The following is a 26,453-nucleotide window of genomic DNA, read 5'->3' on the forward strand; positions in this document are numbered from 1 at the left end:
TTCTTGTCTGTAGTTACAGTTTTCTAGGGTATATGTTGTGGTTTTACAGCTTATAGAACATTTCTTATAACTGATGAAGCTGACACAAACTTTACTTATTCAAAATCAGCACATAGCCTGAATCAAGCTATAATAACTTCTTCTTTTGTGAAAATAAATCCTTTGCCTGAATATATTCTCCCTCGGAACAGATGTGGTGTGTGTAATATCGTGGTCGTGTTTGTTTTGCGAAATGCATCTTTTGTATTAAAGTTCGTGGAATGTAGGGCTTCAAGTATGAGACGGTCAGTTCATTGTATGTTCAATTGGATATATCTTTTTTTTTTGGTACTGTCGCAGAGAAGTCAGCGGGCATAATATTAGTAGGCATACCATTTGGAAAAAAATGTACCTTGTTTTGTCCTGAAAACCAGTGGAGAACAAATTCCTGTATTTGTGAGAATAATTTTATGGCAAATTAATGGTATTGTATCGAACGTTCAGATTTTGTTTCTGTGCGTAACAAATTTTTTGTTACGCTAATGTGTAGTTACATGACAAAATCAAGAAGTGAAGGAGTAATGTATCGAACGTTCAGATTTTGTTTCTGTACGTAACAAATTTTTTGTTACGCTAATGTGTAGTTACATGACAAAATCAAGAAGTGGAGGAGTAATGTATCAAACGTTCAGATTTTGTTTCTGTGTGTAGTAACATGACAAAATCAAGAAGTGAAGGAGTAATTTATCGAACGTTCAGATTGTGTTTCTGTACGTAACAAGTTTTTGCTACGCTAATGTGTAGTAACATGACAAAATCAAGAAGTGGAGGAGTAATGTATCAAACGTTCAGATTTTGTTTCTGCATGTAGTAACATGACAAAATCAAGAAGTGGAGGAGTAATGTATTGAACGTTCAGATTTTGTTTCTGTACGTAACAAATTTTTTGTCACGCTAATGATTAGTTACATGACAAAATCAAGAAGTGAAGGAGTAATGTATCGAACGTTCAGATTTTGTTTCTGCGTGTAGTAACATGACAAAATCAAGAAGTGAAGGAGTAATGTATCGAACGTTCAGATTTTGTTTCTGTACGTAACAAGTTTTTGCTACACTAATGTGTAGTAACATGACAAAATCAAGAAGTGGAGGAGTAATGTATCAAACGTTCAGATTTTGTTTCTGCGTGTAGTAACATGACAAAATCAAGAAGTGGAGGAGTAATGTATCGAACTTTCAGATTTTGTTTCTGTACGTAACAAATTTTTTGTCACGCTAATGTGTAGTTACATGACAAAATCAAGAAGTGAAGGAGTAATGTATCGAACGTTCAGATTTTGTTTCTGCGTGTAGTAACATGACAAAATCAAGAAGTGAAGGAGTAATGTATCGAACGTTCAGATTTTTTTTCTGTATGTAACAAATTTTTTGTCACACTAATGTTTAGTAACATGACAAAATGAAGAAGTGGAGGAGTAATGTACGGAGCGGAGGCCCGGAGCCAGGCGCTCACCACACGGAGCACTTGCTGACGGGGTTCATGGGCGAGCCGGCGGGGCAGGCGAAGTCGCGCGAGAACTCCTCCACGTTGGAGCACGGCCCCAGCACGCGGAAGCGTCCCGGCGAGTGCACGCCCGTGGTGATGCGCTGGCGCATAGCTTCGGGCCGGTACTTGCTGCACCATGACTGCGCCGCCGAGATCCAGAACATCTGGCGCGGCGAGAAGTCCAGCCCCGGCAGGCGGCCCTCCTCCCCGTTGCGCTCCGTCCACGCCAGGTACGCGCGGTACGCCTCCTTGATGCCGCCGTTGTCCGCTATGTTCTCCCCCTGCGTGTTGATGCCGTTGAGCTGCGCAAAACACGGGCCGCGGGCGTCACGCGGGCGCTCTCGTCCTTGAGCCTCGGTGCACGGCTAATAGTAGACGAGTACACTGCACAAGTGTGTGTTGAACTAACGCCTTCAGATTTACGATGCTTAGTCGCCAAAGGGAATCAACTCGAGCACATTTCACAAGTGTATGTTGAACTAACGCCTTCAGATTCACGATGCTTAGTCGCCAAAGTAGGAACACGGAGGCAGAATTCTAACTCCAACTACGCTAACTGCATGTTTCAATGTCGCCTGATGGCGTGGCAACGGTGGAAGGTACTGTCAGCGAGATGACTGTGCTCGGCCGTGAACTTGGAAGCAGAAGGTAAAAGCGAGCAATACCAACGGCCGTGCTGATTTGCTAATGTAATCACTGGTTACCATTTGAAAATGGTACATACTTTTTTTTTAGCTATTAGACATGTTTTGGGTAATTACCTAGTTATCTCTCTAACAGTTACTTTCAGTGTAATTGAAGTGGTTATCACTCTCCAGAAAGGAGATTTGGCTCTCCCTCATTCATTATTCAAGTAAGAAAATTTTAAATGAAAATACATAATTTTTAAAGCTGGACTAAAGTTTGATGGAGTTATTTAGAGCACATGAGAGAAAGTGCATGCAAGAGAGAGAAAGAGTGTGAGAGAGAGAGAGAGAGAGGAGTACCTTGAGGCCGGTCGTGTCCTCTGTGTAGTTGCCATACTGCTCGATGATGCACCGCGCCTTCTGCAGGTACTTCTGCTTGGTGCCGGGGTCCCACCAGTCCACCAGGTTGCCCAACTTGTCGAACTGCCGGCCCTGCGGAGCGAACACACCGCGTGCTCACACAACTGAACATTCCAACAGTGAAACCACATTGTGCGCTTTCATTACCAGAGATCCTAACTAAACTACTTGACGCCGAACAGCTTTGTAATAAGGAACGCCAAAACGTAAGACACACAATTCTCACATCCGTGGCCTCAACCCAGAAGCAAACAAGTGGTTAGAACAGTAAAACTAAAATTATGAAATGTGTATCCTGGGCTTGGACCACACAACGCAGTATGCCACTGGATTTTCGCCACATTAAGACAATGCATATTTTCACCACATTAAGACAATTGGTGAAAGTTTGCTGCTTTGTGGACACTCCTTTCAACCAGGGGCACCGGAAATAGTGGTTAAGGGGAAGGGCGCATTGTCCCTCCACTTGTTCCAGGGAGTAGCAGAAGGGGGGAAGGTTGCAGTTCAGCTGTTTACATCACTAGGTATATTAGCTTCTACATGTAAAGAAAGCATCCATGTCAATTCCTTCAGAGCTCAAGAATTTGAGAAAGTACTATAATGGTATAACTTTGTGCTCAAAAAACATGGTGCTTAAGACTTTACATATCGATTCACGATCTGAAACGGTAGAGATTAAGCAGGAACTTTTTCAAATCAAGCAAAGTTTGCGTTATAATGATGAATTCAAAAAATCCTACAGTCATGAACTTAAGAAATTCTCAAACAAAAAGAAAGAACGCACAGAAACACTGGTAACTGATGTCCGACGAGTGACCTACTTTCGATGCAGCGTCAACCACGCGACGTCGTCAGCGGTTACAATAACAACCAGTGCATCGACAGAGAAGGCTTCACTTTGGTGCAACATGCACATAAGTCCAAAACCAATGGAACAACCGAACAACAATGCGAAACGGGAACACGAATGAAAGAAAATGCTTATGCAAGTACAAATATTTCCACTTCTTAAAACCGTACAAACCTGCCTTCAAAAAAACCAAAGCTCTTTTTTTTTTTTTTTTTTTTTTTTTTTTACTCAATTTATATCTTCTCTCCAAGAACAGACCAAAATGAATTCTTACGTCTCGGTTCTGGAAGAAGACTTTAATAGAAATAACAATATCATGTTCTGGCCCCGAGTGCTAATTAGCTCCTTCTGTAGGAAACTTATTCCTGAGCAAATTGCCAGCAACTATAATACTGGTGTTCTCGACAACGCAAGTTGGGTTAACCCACATAACTATAACTACCCTGAAACAGAACATGCCGGTGTGTGCTTCAGTGCTTCTGTGGCTCTCGACGTGGATCGCACTGGACGTTCGTCGGCGCCGAGGACTTTACAGGTGCTACCGCAATGGGGGTTGAAGTGTTCGTCGAATCCTAGGGCGCCACCACATGTATAATGGGCATGTGGACCCGGCTACTCTGTTCTCAGGGCTGTGACGTAGCCCGTGTGCATTGAAAACATCCGAGAATGACGACAAGTGCATGAAGCTCCTTTTTCTAGCAGCGCTCGCGACTCACTGCCCGTTCGTCCTCGCTCGGCAACTTTCGGGAGCGGAGCACTGACGTCACATCAGCGGGCGGTCGTAGAGGGCGGTGGTGGAAGGAGGGGGGCTTGCAGCGTGTAAGAGGAGAGGTGGTGGCATATCGGGCTCAGAAGGGCGCAGCCCGGAACAATGTCACAGGCAAGAGATCTGCAAGTTGCGTGCAAGGTCCCTACCTGGTCGTCAAACCCGTGAGTTATCTCGTGTCCGATGACGAAACCGATCGCTCCGTAATTCATGTAGCGTGGCCGCTCGTACCCGAAGAAGTGTCCTTGCAGGATCCCGGCCGGGAACTCTGCAGCAAACACAAACCACATCCTTAAAACAACGCTTGTGCAAGACAAAAACACCACAACACATGAACTTTTTCAAATTTGCGGTAAGCTGATCGGGGTGTGGTTTATTCCATTAAACACATCTCGACTCCCGTCTTCGTGTTCTCCGAGATGAAAACCTGGGACACTGTACCGAATTCCAAATGTTGTCCGGTTACGTTATGATTGGGGGAGAGAGAGCAAAGATGTAAAAGTAGAGCAATGACATGCTTTAATGTCGGATTGTGTTGGACATCTCAGAACAAAGTATACAGTCAAACCTCAATAATACAAACCTGAAAAGACCATAATATTGTCTCTTTGCAATAACGAGGTTTATATTAACCAAACTATTACAAAATTAAATCACAAAATTTATGTAATTTCTTAATAAAATTCAAATAAATTTAAAACTTGCACACAATTTTATACCACACAAAATGTATTTTTATTTTTAGGGATTGTAAAATACAATTTTAGGATTTTAGGATGGCTACACCTGTGCCCCCAACTACTGTATCACACTTAAAAAGGATGTAAGACAGAAGAATAAAGCAAAAGTATACAAATTATCTATCAAACAACATACTACCATCATTTTCAAAGAATAAAAATTCAAAGCATTTTTCCCTAACCTACAATGAGCTAAATCAATGGTATTAGTATTATTATAAATGAATCTTCACAATGATTCTTTACTTTATGCTGGGAAATTAGTATTAATCAAAATTCATTACATGTAACTGTTTACCCTTGAAATAACAACTTTGTATTGTATAATAACCATAATTTTGTATTTAACAAAATACTTAGCACTATAACTCCTACGTATGTAGTTTCTAGGGACTGTGAAAACACTTTGTATTAATGAGAGTTTTGTATTACCAGGGTTTTTATTAATGAGGTTTCACTGTACATACCTCAGTTTACCAAGTTTTTCTCACCCAAATATATATTTTTTATTTTCAATTCCCAAAGGGTTTAATAACTGTTCAGCATAAAGTATAGCATAACGTTTTTAATTCATGACTATAAGCGAATATCAAATTGAATGTTAAAAATATTCGCCAAGTCGAATCAAATTGCTATTATTGTTCACGGTGAATTGTATTGGTACGCTTAATTTATACAATACAGGATATAAGTAAAAAAAAAAAAAAGTTAAACGTTTGTGATGTTTAAACTGATTAAGTGATTAACAATTGAGTGATAATATAACATAATTTAATAAAATTATCATACATAATATTAATATAGCATTCATAAAAGCAAAAGGAGCACCTTCTTTTCATATTTTAAGAAACCAACGTTATTCAAGCAAACGACATACCTCACAAAAAAAAAATTAAATATTTTCAAGAGCAACACGAAGCTTTGCATAACAAATGAAGCTTCAAATACAGTTCCAGTTGTCAAATTCAAATTGAATTTCTTTAGTCAAAGTTTCACATGGGTCAACAGCTGGAATCCACAACCGATAAAATTTTAACACGAGTGCCTCGACTGAAGCTGAACTACGAAACTTGCCTAACCGTACACTGCCAGATGAAAGACCTTTCGCTGAACATACTTTCGTTATTAAGTACTTTGCAACGAGGTTTTTACGAGGATGCTCCCAAGACGGCGGTGGGTTCCGAACGGGGCCAGTGACGCGTCCCGCCGGGGAGCTGGAACGGAACCAGCGACACTCGGCGCGCCGGCGAGAGACCCCGGGCGATCATGGAACAGTCGAGAGACTCACGGATGCTGTTCTCGATGGAGCTGTAGAAGGCGTTGACGATGGCCGGCCGGCCGTGCGTGATCCACTCCGTCTTGTTCACCTTCTGGCGCAGCCGGCCGAAGGAGTAGCTGGTGCCGAACTTGGTGAGGTTGAGGATGCTGCCCAGGTACAGCTGCGGCTGCAGCTCCAGCTGAAAACGCACCCGGACGTGTGAGCGCTGTACTTGCCAGTTGCCATGTTTCATTTATTCTGAGCGGCACATGACTAAACACTCCGCCTGTCTACAGCAGGGCCGTAGCCAAGATCCTGTGGAAGAGGGGGGTCTAGTATGATCACTGCATCAGTTTTTTTATGAGTACGCTTTCTGTTTATTTGGATCATAAAAGAAAAATGATTGTTCTATTACTGTCTCAGAAAATAGTATGCATTTAGAACTTCAACCTTAACTTCGTTAAAACTTCAACTATTAATGTTATCAAATACATGAAACACACACGCCAAGACTGTAGAAAATACATGCTTACAGTTAGCATGTGTGCAAACCGGCAATTCCTGTCGCCTCTGTACATGAGGAATGTCGGGCCGTAAGAGGGAGGAAATACATTATTGTAGCCCACTAAGGATTACAATAATCCTTCCGAAATAATCTCTTTGTGACCTGTAGCTAAGCTGCTGAAATTTTCTTATTCTGTCTTTGCATTTTTTTTTTTTTAATATTTGAATTCCTGGAGGGAGGGGTCAGGAAAACCTCCCCTTTCCCCCCGGCTATGTCCCTGTCTACAGTTGTGTTTGTTTAAGATTACAAAACCAGAAATTAAAACATTTACTTACAATATTATTATAAAATGTGTTACTGAAAAAACAAATAATTTACTAATAATGTTCAGAGTGTGTCCATGATATCATTCTAAAATAGGAACACACGGAAAACAAGTCAAATGTTTGCTGGCAAGGTGGTCTTCATCTACAGTAAAGAAGACTGGAAGGAAAAAAGAGTTTTTTTTGTATGTGCAACAGTATTTTATAATTTTTTTTTCCATGGTTGCTTATAAGTAAAAAGGAGTTTAATGAAACCACTTTTCATCATGTGGTGAATCAACAAGCAATAATCTTTACTGTCAGTTGCATGGCCTCTGTATGTATAGGCAGAGGACAAATAAATGGATAAAAAAAAATGGAATAATTTTCTTCTAATATTTAGTCCTGTGATATAATTGTTCTTACGCCATCGTAAAAGTCATCCAGTTTCTTGTCATCCAGAAGTTCGTCTGGGTACGCTATGTGGACCATCATGGACGCTGCTTTTTCTAGGCCCTTCATCCTGAAAATGCAAATAAAAAAAAAAGTAAAATAAAATGCAATTTACATTAATGCGAAGTCACCGTTATGTTCCATAACCATAGCTCAGCCAAAAAAAAAAAAATTTACAGGACATGTTTCTTATTGTATTATTCAAATATGGTAGAATTCATGAGCAATTGGAATTAATCAGTGTCTGCAAGCATCCACCAATGATAACTCTTGAAAACTATCCTTTTGCAGATGAGTTTGTGTTTCTCTTGCAGCAAGTAAATCTTGAGAACTTCATCTCTACTATTTCATCTTTTAACTATAAAAACAAGGTGTAGGTGTTTGGTACCTGGATTTATAAGTATCATATTTTGTGACATTGTGTATTTCTATTTGAAGGAATTCATATGGAATGAGTAGGGACAATATTATACAGTGAATTGCAATAAAACCAAAATAACACTGAAAAGCACGTCAGAAACAGCATAACATGAATGAACAGCAATGAAATACAAGTAATATGGAATAAAGTAGCATTTAACCAAAACGTAATTTAAATCATATAGAAAGTAATCTTTTAAATTCTTGAAATTCAAGGAATGTCATTTCCGGTTTAAAAAAAATTGTACTAAACTGTTTGGACCAGAAAAATTAAATTAATTTGTTTTATTGTGTATCTCTTATTGGATCACTTTTAAACCACAAATGCTTGCTAATTTATTTTTCTTTTTCTGAATGTATCTGTTTTAGACCAATTTATTACAAATTATTTTATCACAAAAATGCAGCATAAAAAGTATACCAATATACATGTTAAAAAAACAACTTTGAAAAAAAAAATAAAAACCTAAAAACATCAATTTTTTTTTTTTTAAAAAAGGGGGTTGTCTGTAAAGTCGGTTTATGGACGATAATTTTACGTGATAACTTCATAAGAAAAAATTAATGAAAATTGATGATATTATTTCTAGTTTTTTCAAATTTTATTTAAATAATTTGTTTAAATATAATCACGGACAATTAGTTAAAAAGCCCGCCTTAACCTGTTTGATATTATAGACGATTTTCTCGCGTGGTGGTTGGCCCCGGTTCTTGCACGCTCGGCTCAGGCTCACGAAACCCTTTTTCGTGCGTGCAGCCGGCGTTCATCGATTTATAAGACGTTATCACGTCAAAATGAAATTGAGCTCAAAATAAAGGCATAAAGTCATGTCTGTAGAACGGAGGTACCTACCTGCTCGCGAACGAGACTTGGGTGGAAGCGACACCTGTTTACGAACCTCGTGTCCTCGTCCATCCAATCAACGGCCTTCAGTATCTTCACGAACTCGTTCCTGATGTCTTGCACCATTTCCAGCGCGGCTGTCTTCGCCTCCTCCTTGAAGTACTTGCGCACGTACAGCGACCCCACAGGCAGCGAGATCCTGCAATGTGACCGTAGGTACAGTCCTGCCGTTCGTGTGCGGTACGCTTAAATAGTACCTATCTATGATTAAAAAAAAATTTGATCAGTCATGGGGACTGTCGACAGAAGTGAAAACTTTAATCTTTGTTTTTAAATGTGTAATGTGACATCAATTCCATGTCAAATGTACGTAAAAAAAAAATGATTTTGGTAGTATATCGGTACGATGTCAGCATGATATCATTTGTCCTTCCATCATTTTTTTTAATCACAACAGATGTCAGTGGTATGAAAAAATTTACATAAAAATTCACTACCTAGCTATGACTTACCAGTGATGTCAGACCTAGGTCCTGTATTCACGTGGTCAAACTAACTTCACTTACTGCTACTACAGCATGTCGGTGACGCGAACTCACGAGATTTTTACCCATCCAAAAAAAAGAGTCCAACAAGCACACGATACAGTCGAGTATATGCAATGTATTAGTGTCTATATGCATATACATGTACACAGGATGCTGTGCGTTGCAAATCTGGCACAACACGACACAAGCATGTCGGTGACGCGAACCTGTAAGTTTTTCCCCTACCAAAAATCGCCCAACGCTGCTAAAGAAGTTTTCACTTGAAAAATGAAAGAAGTATTGGAATGTAAGTAAGGACAGAGGGACAGAGGAACAGAGTGATGGAGGGCCTGAGGGACTGAGGGACAGAGTGACAGAGGGACAGAGGGACTGAGGGACAGAGTGACAGAGTGACTGAGGGACAGAGTGACAGAGGGACTGAGTGACAGAGGGACAGAGTGACAGAGGGCCTGAGTGACATAGGGACAGAGTGATAGAGGGACAGAGTGACAGAGGGACAGAGTGACAGAGGGCCTGAGGTACAGAGGGATAGAGGGACTGAGGGACAGAGTGACAGAGGGACTGAGGAACAGAGGGACTGAGGGACTGAGGGACAAAGAGACAGAGGGACTGAGGGACAGAGGGACTGAGGGACAGAGGGACAGAGGCACTGAGGGACAGAGGGACAGAGGCACTGAGGGACTGAGGGACAGAGGCACAGAGGGACAGAGGGACAGAGGGACAGAGGCACAGAGGGACAGAGGGACAGAGGGACTGAGGTACAGAGGCACAGAGGGACAGAGGGACAGAGGGACAGAGGGACAGAGGGACTGAGGGACAGAGGGACAGAGGGACTGATGGACAGAGAGACTGAGGGACAGAGGGACTGAGGGACTGAGGGACAGAGGGACTGAGGGACAGAGTGACAGAGGTACAGAGTGACAGAGGGACAGAGTGACAGAGGGACTGAGGGACAGAGGGACAGAGGCACAGAGGGACAGAGGGACAGAGGGACAGAGGGACTGAGGGACTGAGGGACTGAGGGACAGAGGGACAGAGGGACAGAGGGACTGAGGGACTGAGGGACTGAGGAACTGGGGGACAGAGGGACAGAGGCACGGGCAGACCGCTCACCCGCCGGACACGATGTCGACGCACTCCTTCCAGCGCGACTCCCGCTCCGTCTTGCCCGTCAGCGCCGACGCGAACTTGAGCTGCTTGCTGCGCAGGTCCTCCGTCAAGTAGCTCACCGAGGACAGCACGGCCCTCGTCACGACGTAGTTGGCCAGCGTCCTGCGCACCGCCCCCGCCCGCTGTCACACTGTGCTGGGTCCAGTGGCGTAGCCAGGATTTGTGTATGGGGGGTGTTAAGAAGCATGGCCCCCCCCCACCCCCGTATTAAAGCGGTGGGTCCGGTGGTCCTCCCCCGGGAGAATTTGGATTTTAAGGTGTAAAATAGTGCTATTTCAGCAGTTTTCGGTACTTAAATTTAAATATTGTAATGGTAAAATTTTTATTAATTTTTAATATGACATTTGTTTGAGTGATGAATAAGAAATTTAATTAAAGATTTGGTACTAAAGGGGGGGGGGGGGGGGGTTGAACCCCTAAACCCCCTGGCTACGCCCCTGGCTGAGTCACGCCCGAGTGTTCCGGAACTGTGAAACATGTTCTGGGTGCTCCCGTTCCGTCTGCTTGTTTATTCTGTCAATGTTCCATTATTGTCTCCTCACCACTCACCATCCCTGATGACCCCGATGGCGAAGAGACGTTAAGTCCTCATTTATCCATTCATTCATTCATTCATTCAGCCATTCTAATAATATTGAGGGTCGTCCCAAATGAAAGTTCAGTGTTTTACCACCCACAGAGCTTAGAGTGCGCTCCGAATTTTGAAGCACCTTGCCCACATAGCATTTTGGCTTCTGGCAAAATCTCTCCAAGTGAATTAGATTGGCTGTGCAAGACTGCCACACAGTTTTATCAAGGCTGGTTCCGAGCTTTGCTTCTGCTTATTAGGTAGGTATGCGGCATACAGATATGGGGAGACATTGAATTGAGTTTTTTTTCCAGATCTCAGTTAATTCGCCTGGGCACTTACAACACCTATTTAGCCTCGACACTAGCTCACCCTAGCGGGCTGCCTGCGGTATTATTTCACGTAAGCACCAACGTTTCCTGCACATCTCTGGCGCAGGTGTATCGAAAACCAGGGGTGGCCCTAGAATGAGCGGACAGGACCTCCGTGAAGGAGGTTCAGGAGCGCTTCCCCGGAACATTCGGGAAAAAAATACTTTTTTTAATAACAATTTTTACTTTAAGCCAATTGTGCTAATTTATTTTAAGGGTGACATAGTTTTGTAAATGCAAAATGATATAAAGTCTGGTGAAATTGTGTGAAATGAGTCAATAAAATAAAAGTTTTCCTTACACGAAATCATGAAAACTCGGTTGAAATCAAAAGCAAAAGGTATTTAATTCTTCCACTTTCCTTTAATGTATTGTATTTATTACGTAACCAACCCGCCCCCCTTGCCAAAAAAGAAAGAAACGAGGTGAAGAGTCACCGGTCCCTTCAGGGACAGGAACCTGGGCGGAGATCGTGTCGGACACACGGCACCCACCTCTTGGGAGTGTTGCTCAGCAGCGCCTCCAGGCTCTTCAGGAAGGACGGCACGGCCACCACCACCTTCTCCTGGTTGTCGACCTTCACGCCAGGTGGCAGCAGCGTGTTGATGTACTCCAGCCACGGGATGCTGGGGTGCTTCTTCTGCAGCGTCTCCACGTCCATGGCGTTGTACAGCTGCGTGATGTTGCGCCGCTTCTCGCTCGGCAGGGAGATCTGCAACACCGCGCCCGCTACTCGGTGCCCGCCGCCATCGTGCTCTGACAGCAGACTGTATCGTCGTCATCATCGCCACCGCGGACTTCATGATCCGTGTGCCAGGACAGAGCATCGAACCCAGAGTTCCAGGACATCAGTAGCGGATCCAGAGGGGGGCTAAGGGGCTCAAGCCCCCTCCAAAAGCATCTGGGTTCACTTTTGTTTTAGTGTTTGCCTTGATAAAGCCTAGCCTCAGCTGGGTCAAGCCCCTCCCAAACCAAAATCCTGGATCCACCACTGCAGGACATGGAAGATGTTGTACAACAGAGTTTATGTGTGATGTGAAAAAGATGATACTAGTTTCTTCTAAAGTGTTGTTAAATTATTTTCTTTGGCAGGGTCGCGGCCGGGACTCGAACCCTCGCGCTGCTGAGGGCAATGCGATAAAAACTAAGTGGAACGAACATCTATATATATATATATATATATATATATATATATATATATATATATATATATATATATATATATATATTATATATATATATATATATATATATATATATATATATATATATATTATATAGATTATTATATTGTACAAGTGCATCATATATTGGTCAAAATTACACTGTTCCCGTGAAAAAGTGCTATGAAACATTTAGCTGTACTTTTTGTTCAATATTTTTCTTTGTGAATAAACATAATTCACAAAAGATAATAACGACGGGACAGAAATCTCCTGCTAAAGAAACGAGATCTTGTCCCCCAAGCGTGAGGCACGGATAGCTGGCCGCCGGTGGATACGCACGTTGGCCAGTTGGATCTCGAAGTCCAGCGACTCGCCCAGCTCCCGCTCGGCGCGCTGCCTGTCGCCGCCGAAGGCCACCGCCACGTCCACCTGGTACTGGCGGTACGCCTCCACGATGGGGTCTTCTCGGCCCTTCACCAGGTACTCCCGGCTGAGCCCGAGCGAGGCCTGGTCCAGCTGTCGGCAGAGAGCACACACACGCTCTCAGCATGGACAAGCCTCATCATCATCATTGTGGACTACTATGAGCACTCCGCTTATTGCTTCAGGTTATAAACACCATGGTGGATATTCTAGCAGCCAATGAATAACCCCCAGCGAAAGAAGTACCGAAACACAAGCATCTCAGTAAAAATATGTCACAAGTCAGTAGCCACTGAGCATGTGTGATTTTCCCAAATAAAAACAGGATTGTGGAGTTTATCCTAGAGTTAATTCAAACTGCGAATTTTTTCCAGTCCCTAGTTAACACCCATCGACCAGAGTCCATGTGTAGAGACCTCGCAATTTCGTGGTGGCTATTGGTTACGAGGTAGGATGCATTCATTTGCATTGCTTTTATGATTGGATCACAACTGTTTTGGACACTCCCCTCTACGACTGTGGGCCATTCAACTACCAGATGTTAACAGAGCTACCAGATCACATATACCTACAAATCAGCCAATAAAGTATATTGAGGATGGAGAATTTTAACCTGAGACAAATGGTATTAATGGAATTTCTGGGGTATCTGTCAAAATGGCTTGAGTCAAAAAGAAAGATGTTGGCTAACACAAGAGGGAACCAATGAAAGATAGCCATTCCTCCACTGTGAGTAGGAATATGGGGTCTACCCTGATAGTAGTTATAATATACTGTAGCATGGGCACAGATCCCGGGGTGGGTGGGGGGACAGGGGGCTCCACCACCCTGGAATTAAGGAGCCCCTCACTTAGAGGGCCCGCTTGCGCTTGCAAAATCATGGTTGTAAAACGGAGCTGATAAAAGTAAACATCAAAACTATATTTTATGAAAAACTTTCTGTATATTTTAAAGTTTTCTGCTTATTGCATGCATGTAGGCCAAAATATGAGCAGTATACATCATAAGAGATGACAATGTGTCTGTTAAAACACACACTCGAAATTCTCGGCCACGCGGGCCCCCAAGTCCTACAGATATGCGCCCCTGTACCGGGGTATGATAGGGTGTCAAGTTAACAGTATGACAAGCTAAGCACATGCCGCCCACTGAAGTAACACACAAGTCGTACGAAGTACAGGGAAAAGCGCCACCAAAACAGTTGATGCCCCGCGCCAGCACGTGGGCCGAAGGGGCGACTCACGTTGATGGCGCGGTAGGTGGAGTTCTTGGCGTCGGTGGCCACCGAGAAGTCCATGAAGAAGTCGACGCTGTAGCCGAGCTTGCGGAACTGGTAGACGCTGCCGAGCCAGGAGAACTGCGCGGGGTCCCACTGGTCGGAGATGACCGGCCAGCCTCCCATCTGGTCCAGCAGGGAGCGCATGGGCTGCAGCCCCAGGTCCTCGATCAGACCTGCGGGTCCCAGCACACACCTGCTCACCCTCACGCGCAGGACCTTCCACCGAGCAGTGCCCCCCCCCCCCCCCAAACAAGCTATGGCACAGGTGTTTGTTGGTTGTCCGTGGAAACCACGTCGACTTCCGAGTTCCAACGTCTGTTGTGAACAAGTCCAACAGGCACTTCAAAGGCAGAGAAGAGCATTTTCTGAATACTTACAGTTTTTTTTCGAGTTGTTGTTTACATTCCAAGACAGGCTCTTTAAGTTCATGTTCAGAGTAATTGAACTCAATAGGCCTGCCCATAAATTTACGAAGATGCCCGTAAATTAACGAACATAACTGGATAACATGTAACCTGTGCTATTCGTAAAATAAAGGTGGTCGTGTTTAGCAGTGCAGATTAGAAAAGAAAATGTGCGTCACCTATATTCCTTTTTGTGTGTGTAGTCAGGGGCGGCTTCAGGGCAGGTCAAGCCGGGCAATTGCCCAGGGACCCGCGGTGGTGCTTTTCATTATTTATTGCTTGTCTAGTATTCTTTTAAAAATATGGACAATAATGGGAAAAAGAGAATTATATTTCAATTATCTTCTTACATAATGTGCTGGTCAATATCTATTTCAGTTCATGATTATGTATTAGAAAACAAAATTTCAAAGATTTTACTGCCACGTACAATGACACGATTCTACTGGAAAATTGACCGTAAGCATTAATGAAACTGATCTGCGGATAATTTATCAGGAAATTTCGTAAGCGCCAAGTGAAGTCCACTGATTTGCCAGCCAGTAACCTTCTGCTAGCCGAACTTTGAATGGCCTCACTGTTGGAAACTCCCTACCTTTAATTTATGAAGAACGCTGGTTAAAGATTATCCAGGGACCTTCGTAAATCTATGGCGATCTTCTTTCATTTGAGGACACCGCGTTAACTTATTTAGAACATGAATCCAAAAGAATATTTTTGGTGTATTAACAAAACATTCAAAAACTGTTTAACTCTACAGCAAAAACACTATTATCTTGCCCACTTGTGTGTTTACCTTTGTTCAGAACGAATCGCATGACTTGGAAGTCGAAATATGCCTAAGTTTCTACGTAATTTGAAATTACGAAGATTTTTTTTTTTTATTTGAGTTATATTCTTTCTTGGAAAGTCCATAAATTTACAGTAATTTTCAACAATGTAAAACTTTACAGATTGAGATCATTGGTCCAGGTATGTTCTTTATTGAAAAGTCCATAAATTTACTGTAATTTTCAACAATGTAACACTTTACAGATTGAGACCATTGGTCCAGGTATATTATTCGTTGAAAAGTCCATAAATTTATTGTAGTTTCCAACAATGTAAGACTTGGCAGATTGAGATCACTGGCCCAGGTACAGAGTGGAACTCACTCTTGTTCATGCAGGCCTTGTACAGCTGCTTGACGAGGCGGAAGGGCCTAAGCTCGCCCGGCTGCGCGGGCTCCTCGATGATCAGCCTCAGCTGCTCCTGCAGGCGGTCGTTGATCACGATGAAGCGGTTCATGGACGACTTGTCGTCGGGTATGATCTTCTCCCTCACGTAGCGGCCGCAAGCGAACTGGTAGAAGTCGTCGCACGGGTGCACGTCCGTGTCCAGACTCTCCAGCACGCTGGACGCTGCCGACAACAGCAAACACACCACCATTAAAGGGAGCGGTACAAACTGGAAGATGACTTCTTGGACTGCCAGCAACAGCAAACAACACCACAATTAAAGGGAGCGGTACAAACTGGAAGATGCCTTCTTGGACTGCCAGAAACAGCAAACCACACTACCAATAAAGGGAGCGGTGCAAACTGGAAGATGCCTTTTTGGACTGCCCATCAAGGGGAGAAATGCAAACTGTTAGACGACTTCTCGGACTGCCGGCAACACTGAACCATGTCATTCTTAAGGTAAGCAATACAAACTGAAAAATGCCATCTTGGAAAGCAGGCAATAACAAACCACACCGAGGGCCACAACGAACCAAGAAGCATTGCAAGAACAGTAACATGGACTGACTATGAGGCACAGTATCATATTGTGCTCATGGTTCTTTTGTCTACTTTTAACGTATCGTTGACAGTAAGGTACAGAGGAGAGCCAGCTAGGTGGAAGTGGAGAATGGACTGAAGTGGGGTGGAAAGGGCGAGCATCTCGTTAGCCAATCAGAGCTCAGAGTATTAAGTGGGATATGCCAAAGGAAAGGAGGCCGGTGAGATTGTATTAGGTAATGAATGGGATGAGGAGGAAGGGTGTCAGCGATAGTGACAGGACAGAGAGAATTCCCTAGTAGGAAGGTAAACTCGGGTACGCTCCCCGAGTGAAGAGGAGAACAGTTGAACAAATGGGGGAGAGGCGATGCCAGAGAATGGCTTGAGGAGTGTATGTGATTGCAAGGAACGTGCGGCAGTTCTAGGGGACGGTACGTGGAAATGGGGAGAACTGCGCCCACGTGGCATGTATGCTTGCTGCACTCATCATGGTAAGCTTGATTCGAGCATGCTATGCGGGCGTGTGTTGGAAGTGGTGGTATCGCTGGACTGCGGTGGCACACCAGCTCACCCGGGGGCTCACCTGCGTGCACACAGCCGGGCGTCAGGCACACCTCCTGCCTCTGCGCGCTGGAGCAGCTCACCGTCTTGTTGTCGGCCACCGCGGCCGTCATGGGTGGCAGCGAGTCTGCGGACACAGCACCGGCCTCAGCGACCTCCACCACAACAGCCTGCACTCATCAGTCACCTTGCACTCTCGGGCGGTATTCCAAGACATCCGGGCAAGGCAGCGAACAAGCACCACCTTGCTGAGATACAACTGCAACCTAACTCCATAACGTGTCCAAACCGAATCCCCGTTTGGTAAAGAAAAAAGCAACCGTTCTGATAAACTGTGCCCTGCACGAGGCTGCAAAACCGATTTCAGTGCATTCCAGCGCACCGTGTTCATGATTGCACTTAAGTTATTTGGACACGTCCCTCTACGACTGTGAGCCAACAATACGCAGCTGGGAAAGAAAGTAAAATGTTCTCGCTAGTAAATCAACCAATGGGAAAGCAGACATAGGTTGAGCACACACATGGATCTGAGTTCTACCCTGAGGCCAGACGAATCTGAGAAATTTCCGGGTCTCCATCCATGATGCGCGACATACGCGGTAAACACAACCTCACTATTCTGGCTCTGGAAACTGCATGACAAGTCAAAACTTGTTCAAACTTGCCTGTTACTATAAATAACCATAGTGTCAGCAGTTGCTGCTATAAATACTCATTCACCGTATTTCTTTTTTTTTATCTCACCTCGTACGTGCTTCAAGACTAGTATTTTTCTGCCCAATTAATCACAAAATAATTGTGGCTGTATCTGTTCGTGGACGGTCGCAATTTGCCTGCTGTGTACTTGTGAAGCTAATCGGTCCGGTGGGCGGGCGTCCTAACCTACAAACCCGCCCTGTGTTTATCGCGCCAGGAACGGCCACTGTGGGTCCACAATCACCTACCGTCGTCGCCACATAATTACATAATCACACAGCAGGACGCAATAAACGGGTACTAACACCCTCCCCCCTTCCTTCTCAACTATTTCAGTGGCCATTAACTAACCGAAATAAGACTTGACACAGTTTGGCGCCAAGGTGAAAAAAATCGTTGTATTTCCGCCATTTTGTAATCCACATTCCTAAGAGGGCAACGGACGGCGTTTCCCCTCCGGGCGCAAATTTAAAATACCGTACTGCCTCTGAGGAGAAGGAACGGTTACTTAAAAAAAGAGTTGCTTTTTTCGCTGGTGACGTCACGAGTCCATCCACCTTTACCTGTCCAACTCGACAAGGAAGGTGTTCGAAGAACCAGACCTCTCCCGCCGTTTTGTATTAATTTTATTTTCTAATTACAGGTATTTACGAAGCAGTATTTTGTGTATGGGACTGTGCCAGTTCAGTTTCGCATTACTTTTTTTTTATTGTTTAAAATCAGTCGACAACGAGGGGCATTATTCACGGATTGGGAATTTTGACCATGAACGATTGACCATTAACATCCTTTTATCAACACCGCCATATTTATTTACAATGAACAAAAAAACAGAAGATGCACGATCGGGCGTTTGGCTCTCTCGTCTGTGAAAAGAAGGCATCCCTTAGTTGATTCCAAAGCCATGCGGACACATGTCTCGCGGTTTACAAACAGCAGACATGAAGAACACGTGCTGTTAAGTGAATCAGCATTCGACGGACAAAGTGCGGCTCCAGGTTCATCACAAAAATAAAACAAGAAAATGGTTTCAATAGTAAACGACGACTTACGGTCTAGTCCCAAGGCTGGTACACGTCTTTGAAGTTGCAGCTAAACTATTTTTTTAATGCAGGTAATAGATGGATCAGTACGCGTATAATATAGAGACCGGAAAAATTCGCGAATTCATTTCACGATAGGCTAAAATACAAATCGTTATACCTCAGTGCTGCCTCTGCTATTGGTTCACAACTCACCTGGATGACTCTGGGCCAATGAGAAATACCCGACCAAAGCTTTATCGAATCACAGGCTGCTACGCTGGAACGTCTCACAAGACAGCAGCCAATGAGTGGGTGACATTGGACCGAGTGTACGTAGAACTATGTAGTTCATCCTACAGGTCTTTGAACTCGCGAATTTTTCTGATCCCTACGTATAAATAATGTTCAGTGGAACAGATTTATACTTCCACCCCAAAACTTGTAGCTGTCGTAAAATGATTCCTTTGAAATAGTAATGTCAGAAAATGAATGCAAATGAAGTCGTACGCATATCTTCAAATTATTATTTCGTATTGAACCTACAGCCGTAGTTTGTGGGTGGAATACTGACTCACTCTATTCACAGGAGGACACAATTACGAACTGCCCTGAAACAATAACGATTCCCTTCCCCACCGATGGCCAACGCAGGTACAGAATGCAACACTGCAACTGACTACACTATGCAGTGCTCGCTGCAACTCTCCAGCGAAGCGAGGCTGCAAGGTCGAGGCGTCGCTGAGATTGTTAAGACACACGTGGCGTGACGCGCTCGCCCAATACCGCCGCGCCATGAATCTGAGTTGCGCGAGTGGCTGTCAGCCGAGATGACGCGGGAGATGCTACATGACAGGCGCCACTTGACTCCCGAGACTGCGGTCCGGAGTCCGCGCACTGCTGCGCTCTGGCGCGACGCTGGCGCAACTCCCTGTTCCGGCTGGCCACACCTCGCAAGTTACCAGCCTCATGCCACAAGTCACCGACATACCCTCACTACTTATCAGATTCATGTCACAATTCACCAGCCACCCCTCGCAAGTCACCAGCCTCATGTCACAAGTCACCAGCCTACCCTCACAACTTATCAGATTCATGTCACAATTCACCAGCTTCATGTCACAATTCACCAGCTTCACGTCACAAGTCACCAGCCTACCCTCACTACTTATCACATCCATGTCACAATTCACCAGCCTCATGTCACAAGTCACCAGCCTACACTCACAACTTATTAGATTCATGTCATAATTCACCAGCCCCATGTCACAAGTCACCAGCCTCATGCCACAAGTCACCGACATACCCTCACTACTTATCAGATTCATGTTACAATTCGCCAGCCTCATGTCACAAGTCACAAGCCCCATGTCACAATTCACCAGTTTCATGTCACAAGTCACCAGCATACGCTCACAAAACTTATCATATCCATGTCACAATTCACCAGCCACATGTCACAAGTCACCAGCCTACCGTCACAACTTGTCAGATTCAAGTCACAAGTCACCAGTTTCATGTCACAAGTCACCACCCTACCCTCGCAACTTATCATATTCATGTCACAATTCACGAGCCTACCCTCACAACTTATCATATTCATGTCACAATTGACCAACCTCATGTCACAAGCCACCAGCCTCATGTCCAGTCACTCGACTCATTTCATGTGCACAGTTATATATGTAGCTTTTTGTAACTGCCGTTACAAATAATTATTTGGAAAATAATGTAACATTACGAGCATAACAATGCGAATATCACAATAATAAATCGCTGAGAAATACTAAGAAAAAATGCCTTACTTAAAGGAGCAAATACTTAATAAAGTCTACAATTAAATAAATAAATAAATATATATATATATATATATTTGTGGCTACCTTGAACAAAAATATAACTGTTTGCTGTGCAGTGTCACGCAACCAGAAGGACTGCCTGTTGACACAGCGCTCCCCGATGACACGGAGACAACAACAGAGCGACAGGCGCGTGCAAGGAGGCGACTACTGCAAATATCCCATCATTCCGCGAAAGTGACAAACAAAAAAATACAAACTATTATTAAATAGAACATATTTATTCCCATTAACTACGCATCAAAAATAAAACAGCCAGCAACGTTTACATTATTTTACAAACGACATGTTAGAATTTTTTTGTTCAAACTAGCTAATGCCCGGCGTGCGCTGCAATGCTTCAATCAATTTTTTTTTTGTAATTTGTTTGAAGTATCTCTCTCTGTACATCTCTCTCTAATTATCTGTTCTATATCCCTCTATGTACATCTCTATACCTCTGTAAATCTCTATCTCTAATTACAATTAGCCTACGTATGCATATAGGTATATCTCCCTATATATTTCTATATCTCTCCTCTATATACCTATACCTATATATCACTATAAAATTCTATATGTCCATCCTTATCTATCTCTATATCTCTCTTTGACTATATATCTTTATCTCTGTATATCTCTATCTATCTCACTCTATCACCCTATCTCCCCTATCTCTATTATATTTAATTTGCTTCAATTCTGTCATACTTGCTCACTGGTACACCGAAAACACGAACATCCGCTAGACTATAATTAAAAAAAAACTCGCGCGACTCCTATTGTAAAATGGTTTTACTAATTCAGAAAGCTTCGCGGGCATGCGCAACAACTCACCAAAGTTTCATCGCAATCGGATGAATGGTATAGGAACGCATACGGGATAAACAAACAAACATTTAATTTTTATATGTGTACATTAGCTTTTATACAGCTACGGTTCGTTTTGCTGTCCAAATGCCCATCAGTTGACTTCAACTTCAGAAAAATCACCTACTCCATAGACTAACACCTCCATGGTCAAAACTCGTGCGTCACCATTATTATTCGGACCCCTAGAAAAGAGGAACTATCTAAAAATGTTTACTGGTAATTATCCGATACGACTCGCGCGCCACCTATTGTTCGTTATCTCACCTAGACAGTAAACTTTCTCATGTTTAAAAGGTCAAGCGGGCAAAGTTCCATCGCAATCAGATGAATGGTTTAGGAACACAAACGGGACAAACAAACCAACAAACATTCATTATATATACACACACAATTCATTCGGAAAATCACAGTGCATAAACACGTTTCAAAGATTTCATAAATAAATTTAGCGAAGAAAATATTCAAAAGTACATTAATAATAGTTTAGCCATCTTTCGAGAAAAAAAAAACAAACAAAAAAAAACGAAAAAGCAGTCATGGGAACTGTCGACAGAAGTGAAAACTTAACACTTTGTTTTTAAATGTGTAATATGAAATCATTTCTACGTCAATTGTACGAAAGAAAATGATTTTGGTATTATATCACTAGCATTTCGGTGACGTGAACCCAAAAGTTTTGTCCCTACCAATAATAACTTTAAAACTAAAAGAAAATTAAGTTTTTTCATTAAAAGAATAAAAAAATTATTAACTTAAATCTACAAATAATTAACATTATCTCTAATAAATCAATAAACCTGACATTTGAAGAAATCCACATCGTAAATAAATAATCAAAAGAAAAATCATAACCTCAACTTAACTACCTACTAAAAAAATATCCAATACTCGCAATATGTACCACACAATAACGTTAAAATTTTCTTGGAGAATAAAGATAAAATTAAAAACTTGCATCTTTAAAAATAGAATAAATTAAGTTTTATCCTTGAAATATAAAAAAAAATTAACACGTCACGTGACCATGTCGATGACCACTTACATGAATTTACTCCCTATCCAAACCTTCCTATGGAAGTTTTCACTTTAAAAAAAATTGGTTGTCTTTAAAGTCGGTTTACGGACGATAGTTTAACGTGACAATGTCATAACAAAACATTGATGAAATGATTGCATACTTTTATGAATAAAATTGTATAATTTTTATTGAATTATCACTATTTTGTATGGATACAAAGAAGGACTGAAATGAAATCTACAATTTAATTCATAAATTTACTTTTATTTGCACTCATTAATTCAAATATGTTTATTACTTTAACGAACAGATTATTTTAACTATAACTTTTATACATGTTTGCTATTTAACTTCTTCCAATCTGTGTAGGAAACGAATGGGAGAGTTTCAAGTTTAATGTGCCTCGAAAAAGTCAAATCGATGGTTGTTCCAATCGAGTGGAAGAGAGATAGATGCGGCGCAAGCGTACAATGAGCGTAACGGGACAATGTGCGTAACGGGACACTTTTTTCGTGCGTTCAACCGGCGTTCATCGATTTATTAGACGTTGTCACGTTAAAAAAAAAATTCTGACGCACATTTCAGTCGCTAACACGTCGCGCCAAGATGAGTTGGACGTGATGGGTTGGAAACGTATAACGTCCGCGCTGTCGTGACTGCAGCGAGAGAGAGAGATATGGAGTAGCTGACGGGAGTAGCTCACCAGCCTGCTGCTGCTGTGCTACCAGGATAGCCAACACCACGGCCACAGTGACGAGCAGCGCCATAGAGGCCGCGGCCACCACGGTCAGGTAGCGCTCCATGATGGTCCTCCGATGCCACCAGCGCGGGTTCCTGCAACAACCACCAGGTGCGGTCAGAGCGTTGTTTCCCTGAACCCTCGAGTTTATTTCAAGTTGGGTCATTTATTGCGAATACCATGAGCAGCAGTAAATCTTACGAGAAGCCTAAGATGTAAATCAAGCTCTGTCCCTGACCGAACACGCCCGAATATTATCCTTCGGCCAACCTCGGGATTTGTTTTATTTTTGCGCAGGAATAAATGAATTCAAATATTAAAAATGTTCGGTTAGGTTAGCTACATTAAAACACTTTAAAACACTATGGACGGTTAGTTAGGTTAGTATAACTACATTAAAATAAACAGAGAAATATAAATATGTATAAATAAACCCGAGGTTGGCCGAAGGTGAATATTCGGGCGTGTTCGGGCAGGGACAGAACTTGATGGGCATCTTAGGCTTCCCAAACCTTAATTCTGCATCGCACTGTTGACAATCAAACACATAATCAGTAACATACACGTGCACCAACTTAAAGTTTCATAGCCAAAAATAAATTTTCAAACCAAGTTAATATGTATTTACAATAAAATAAAACGTAGGAAAAAAAACAACCAAATCCCTCCACGCAAATTCAAAAAGAGTTTCCAAAGCTTTCCGCTAAATGCAAATAGGCTCTTTCATTTGTGACAAAATGAAGTCGTTCTGTGCATTGGTTCCTACCTGAATTTTTTTGTGCCGTGGTTGAAAAAAAGCATACTAAGAATGGCTTATAGCTAGGGACACCTGTATTTCGCGATTTCATTTCATGTCAAGGTATTTGACAAAACACTGTAGCTTTTTCTAAGAGTCGTGGCAAATTGTGAGGGTGCTGCAGTACGCTGACCACATTCTCATTGGCCCCGTCAAGAGCGGGACGACACCTCTCACCGACCTTGGCCAATAACCACAGGAGAAAAGCTACAGTGTTTTGTGAAATATCTTGACACCAAATGTATTCGCGAAATACAGAGCGTGTTGAAGACCAGCCGGCAGACACGCGACGTAAGCCGTGGGAATGGGTGAAGCAGTCATCCAACCATGGTCCATGGTTAGGGGCAGGCATTTTTCGCGAAAAGATCTGAACACTTATTAGACTGCAACAAGGTATACCCGCACCTGAGGTTTCTTCCTTGTGATTGGCGGCCGTCTGCGAGAGAATTCGTCGCCTTGTTTTACCGAGCCACTCAGGACGCGTTTGCTTCCGCTCTGAATCACTGTGATTTGGTTGTTGTAACAATCGATATGTACCTAGGAGGAACTCTCCCAACCACGGAACACAGACGGTGCTACATTGTTTTGACTTTCATCTAGGCTCGAAATCTTTTCGCGAAATCTGCATGCCTCTATCCATGGTCCTTGGTAAAGGTCCCTTCCGATCATTGTTAAAGACCGTCGCCGGAGTGCTCTGCCCCCTGGGGTCCAGTTGCCCCCGACAGGAAGTCTGCTGGCCACACTCGGGCACAGCAGAGCCATCATGTGTGCGGAACAAGTTTGTTCTACCGACGGTAACAGAGACGAAGGGAAAAGAGACAAAGGTTATAGAGTTATGTCATCTCTGTCGTCAACCAGAGGTCAACAGGGAAAAAAAAAAGACTTTGTCATGCGCACTTAACTTCAACACAATCAGCGGTCTATTTTAAGGGCGAACTCCAATCAGCATGCGGATGAAACAAGGGTTAACGAGTCAATTGAGGGAGGTCTACTGATAGATGATTAACCTCTCGTCCAGCACGCCGACTGCTCTCCGATCGAAAATATCCTCTTCTAAACCATATATATATATATATATATATATATAATGGATTACGTTTATTTCTAACGCCGCGTTTAAATTCACCTAATTTAATTTAATTATCTAATGCATGTGTTTATTAGTGCGTCACGGAACAGACTGCTGGGCTTGTTTGAGGATTTCGCGTGTTCTGCTCTCCGAAAATTAACAACCTGATTAAAATAGATTTGTTGGAAGTAAATAATTGTTCATATCCTAAACTACCCTTAACGTTAAGTTGATTAGTTAATTCATTTTTTTTTAACTTACTGAAGTACAATTAAGTCATAGGTAGAGACTGTGAAATTCTCGAGTTCATTTCGCGATAGGCTAAAATACAAATAGTTATACCTCAGTGCTGCCTCTGCTATTGGTTCCCAACTCACCTGGGTGACTCTGGGCCAATGAGAAACGCCCGACCAAAGCTTTATTAAATCACAGGCTGCTACGTTGGGACGTCTCTCAAGACAGAAGCCAATGAGTGGGTGACATTTGACCGAGTGTAGGTAGAACTATGGAGTTCATCCTGCAGTTCATTGAACCCGCGAATTTTTCCAGTCCCTAGTAATACGGAAAAAAATTTACTAGTTGAAATTAAGTTTATTACGTCTCAAATCCGAAGCTCACAAAAACTAACAATAATTATTCATGTTAGTTAAAAAAACAGTGCATATTGGGTCAGAAGTAGCTACTCAAGATACAAATACGGATCATTTTAGGGCCGTGGGTTCGTCGAAACACTTTATGTAGAGCTCATTCAACGGTGAACGTCGCAAGAGGCTAGTTTTTTTTTTTTTTTGAGCGCTCGGAAACTCAAACACAGAAGGTGTTCTCGAGGCGGCGCAAAAAGCGGTTGTGCTTGAAGCTGATTGGCTGCGAGAGAAACGCTGCCAGCACCCGACTGTCGCAAGACCAGAGAGAAGAAGTGCGCGCGCAAGATTGCGACAGTTCTTGCGACAGTGGCTCTGTACCGTAGCATTCAATTGGGGGACAAAAAAAATCAGTAGTTTTAACAAACTTTGTAAAAATAAATATATATTTTAAACACAGATTTTTTTTGTTCTTCTACAAAAGATTCCTTTGCCAAGTCCCCAAGAAATATCTCGTAATACTATACGAAAAATATTGTTAATGTTTTCAGTACATTGCTATGGATGTGAAATACGTTTTTGGAGACAAGACTAAATAATACTTGCCGCACTTACAAACACTGAAGCGTATAATTTTGAATTTTGATTGTTATTTTATACAAGCATAAATTAGTTCAACCAAGGAAAAGATAATAAAATATTCAACTATTTAACTCTGTACGGTTTTATTATGCTTATTAATGTGCGCAGTTAATAGTGAATAGCTGTTCAGGGAACGTTTAGCAAATAACTTTGACTAGTGTTTGGACAACATAAAGCATAAATGCCACTGGTAAGAATCCAAACCCAGAATTACCGCGAA

The 26,453-nt window shown here is 42.7% G+C and overlaps 1 protein-coding gene across 2 annotated transcripts in view; it reads right to left on the bottom strand.

Moving 5' to 3' along the window:
* Positions 1-402: 402 nt before the first annotated feature.
* LOC134538098 (neprilysin-2) overlaps positions 403-26,453 on the bottom strand; it is a 78,013-nt gene continuing 51,962 nt past the window's right edge. For both annotated transcript variants that reach the window (XM_063379117.1, XM_063379116.1), the window contains exons 2-14: positions 23,110-23,240; positions 16,982-17,086; positions 15,793-16,038; positions 14,199-14,407; positions 12,872-13,048; positions 11,861-12,078; positions 10,371-10,529; positions 8,765-8,908; positions 7,419-7,515; positions 6,216-6,384; positions 4,337-4,455; positions 2,512-2,643; positions 403-1,827 (exon numbers count right to left, since the gene is read on the bottom strand). In XM_063379117.1, the coding sequence (XP_063235187.1) occupies positions 1,489-1,827; positions 2,512-2,643; positions 4,337-4,455; positions 6,216-6,384; positions 7,419-7,515; positions 8,765-8,908; positions 10,371-10,529; positions 11,861-12,078; positions 12,872-13,048; positions 14,199-14,407; positions 15,793-16,038; positions 16,982-17,086; positions 23,110-23,240 (2,245 nt within the window). In that variant the 3' untranslated portion in view covers positions 403-1,488. The remainder of the gene's footprint in view (positions 1,828-2,511; positions 2,644-4,336; positions 4,456-6,215; positions 6,385-7,418; positions 7,516-8,764; positions 8,909-10,370; positions 10,530-11,860; positions 12,079-12,871; positions 13,049-14,198; positions 14,408-15,792; positions 16,039-16,981; positions 17,087-23,109; positions 23,241-26,453) is intronic.

The sequence above is a fragment of the Bacillus rossius genome, chromosome 13 (assembly GCF_032445375.1).
Source record: "Bacillus rossius redtenbacheri isolate Brsri chromosome 13, Brsri_v3, whole genome shotgun sequence".
Taxonomy (NCBI): Eukaryota; Metazoa; Arthropoda; class Insecta; order Phasmatodea; family Bacillidae; genus Bacillus; species Bacillus rossius.